This window comes from Lipotes vexillifer, unplaced genomic scaffold (assembly GCF_000442215.2).
Source record: "Lipotes vexillifer unplaced genomic scaffold, Lipotes_vexillifer_v1.1 scaffold1798, whole genome shotgun sequence".
In the NCBI taxonomy this organism is placed as follows: Eukaryota; Metazoa; Chordata; class Mammalia; order Artiodactyla; family Lipotidae; genus Lipotes; species Lipotes vexillifer.
Window position 1 is genome coordinate 1,100,480 of NW_006789032.1, and position 2,158 is coordinate 1,102,637.

General features: G+C 64.2%; 1 protein-coding gene across 1 annotated transcript in view; it reads right to left on the bottom strand.

Annotated features, from left to right (window-relative positions):
• Nucleotides 1-2,158, bottom strand: part of COL9A3 (collagen type IX alpha 3 chain) — a 29,562-nt gene that overhangs the window by 9,077 nt on the left and 18,327 nt on the right. Inside the window, exons 18-21 of the mRNA XM_007462279.1 lie at nt 1,389-1,442; nt 415-468; nt 265-318; nt 35-79 (exon numbers count right to left, since the gene is read on the bottom strand). Of these exons, the coding sequence (XP_007462341.1) occupies nt 35-79; nt 265-318; nt 415-468; nt 1,389-1,442 (207 nt within the window). The remainder of the gene's footprint in view (nt 1-34; nt 80-264; nt 319-414; nt 469-1,388; nt 1,443-2,158) is intronic.

Sequence of the window (2,158 nt, forward strand, 5' to 3'; positions counted from 1 at the left end):
CCCCTCCCCTCCCCAGAAGAAAGAAGCCACTTACCGGTTCTCCTTTCTCACCCTTGGACCCTGCTCGTCCAGGGAGACCCTGCAGGTCAAAGGTCAGAGGTCAGCATACAAGACCAGAGGCAGAGCACCTCCCGAGGGTGAGGGGCTCCTGCAGCCTCCCCGGTCTTGATGCACAGCCCCCTGCAGGCGGCCCCACTCAGGAACCCACGGGAGATGACCACTGGCATTGTCCCTGGGGCCACGGCAGGAGCCCCTTGCACTCACCGGCAGCCCATTGGGACCCTTCTCTCCTGGGGCACCATTGCGACCAGCTTCTCCCTGTAGGAGTTTGGGGGGGACATGGGGTGCTAAGGCCCTGGAGGCTGAACTCCCTGCAGACCCCTCCTCCCCTGCAGACCGCCAGCCAGTACCAACCTTCTCACCATCGAGTCCCAGCACACCGTCCCGGCCATCCTTGCCTGGCATGCCCTGGGGACAGCGGATGGTGTGAGGCCCAGTGGGCAGTCAGCCTGGTCACCCTCCAGATCACGCCCAGCAGGCCCCTCCCTTCCCCAGCCCCCTGCACTAGGTCTGCCCTGCTGGGCTCAGGGGGCAGGTAGTAACCTGTGCTACCCTCCGATCATGCAGATGAGGGCGGTGAGGACGCGCCCAGACCGCACGCTGCCCCCCGCGTCCCGTGTCCGCCTAGACTCTCCACGCGCCCCAGGGAAGGTCTGCTGTGCCCACTTTACGGACGGGGAAACTGAGGCTTGGGAGCCAGGATTTGAGCTCAGGCCTGTCGAATCCCAGAGGCTTGACTAATTTTGGAATCTCAGACACCGCCGTGTGCTGGGAAGGTGGCAGGAGAGCAGCTGGGGTCCCTCCCTCCCCTCCTTCAGCCTCCCACTGCCAGGCTGTGCTACCCGAGGTGGCCTCCCAAGGGGCCCATCCTCTAGGGCCAGGATGGGGAGGGGGCCAGGAGGAAGTGGGGGTCTGTGCTGGGCATGGGCACATAGCAGGGATGAGGGGGCACAGGTGGGGAGGGCCAGTGCTCAGGACCCTCAGAATGCCCCCCACCTGTGCCACCCAGTCCCCCACCACCCTCACGTGCCCCTGGAATGCAGGTGAGCTCAGCCCGAGACCCTCTACCTCTGTGTGGTCTAGACGGCAAAAGATTCTGTGGCCTCCGGCAAAATGCAAGTGTGCCGGCCCTTCACCCACAAATTAGGCCTTTCCAGAAGCTGACGGCAGAGCGAAACAAGGGAGGGCCAGTGGCCCGCGCAGCTGGCCCAAGTATAGCCCAGGGCCGTGGGAGAATGACTCTGGGGGGGGAAGCAGGTGCAAAGGGCAGGGAGCAAGGGGCCGGCAGAGCCCCCTCTGCCCCTATGCTGGCATCCACGGGCACTCACCGGCTCTCCGATCAGCCCGGACATGCCAGGGATGCCTTTAGGACCAGGCCTGCCCTGAAAGACACGCAAGGGACCGCAGTTAGGCCCGTCGGGACTGCTCCTCCCAGATACCTCACTAGGTCCAGGGGAGGGGGGCGGGGGAGGTAGGCCCGGGGAGCCTTAGACGTGCCGTGCACACCACTTTCTAGACTCCGGGTATTGAGCTTGGGCCAGGGGACAGCTGTGTAGGCCAGGCCCGACCCCCAGGGGAAAAGGCCCATCACCCCTGGAGCAATCTGAGGATCCTGTGGATGCTGCAGCATCACATGGCCGCCTCCTGGACCTCCGGCCGCTAGGCTCAGGCCGGGGGAAGATGAGATTGGTTCAGAGACGGTCACTTCATTTCGTGAGATGCTTAATTATCTCTCGGCTTCACTTATGTTCTGCTTAACCCGAGAGTCGTTTTCGCTGTTACTGCATCTCATAGCTGGGCATCCTTGGCCCAAGGTCAGGCCCCACTGCCCAGGGCCTCTTGACGGATGTTAGTGGCCAGGATGTGCACTCAGAAGTGTGGTCCTCCGGACCCTGCCCTGCTGCTCCGGAGAGGAGTTGCTGAGGTGACAGTAGCTTCAAAGAGCCACGGGGCAACAAGGCCGGGGGACTCCTGGGGGATCCGGCTGGGCAGGGGGAGGGCTGGGACCCCCAGGCCCAGCTTGGCACTGTCCAGCGGCTCCCCCACACCCGCAGGAGAGGGCAGCTGCCCCTTGCCTCCCTGGACTTACCGTCCATCC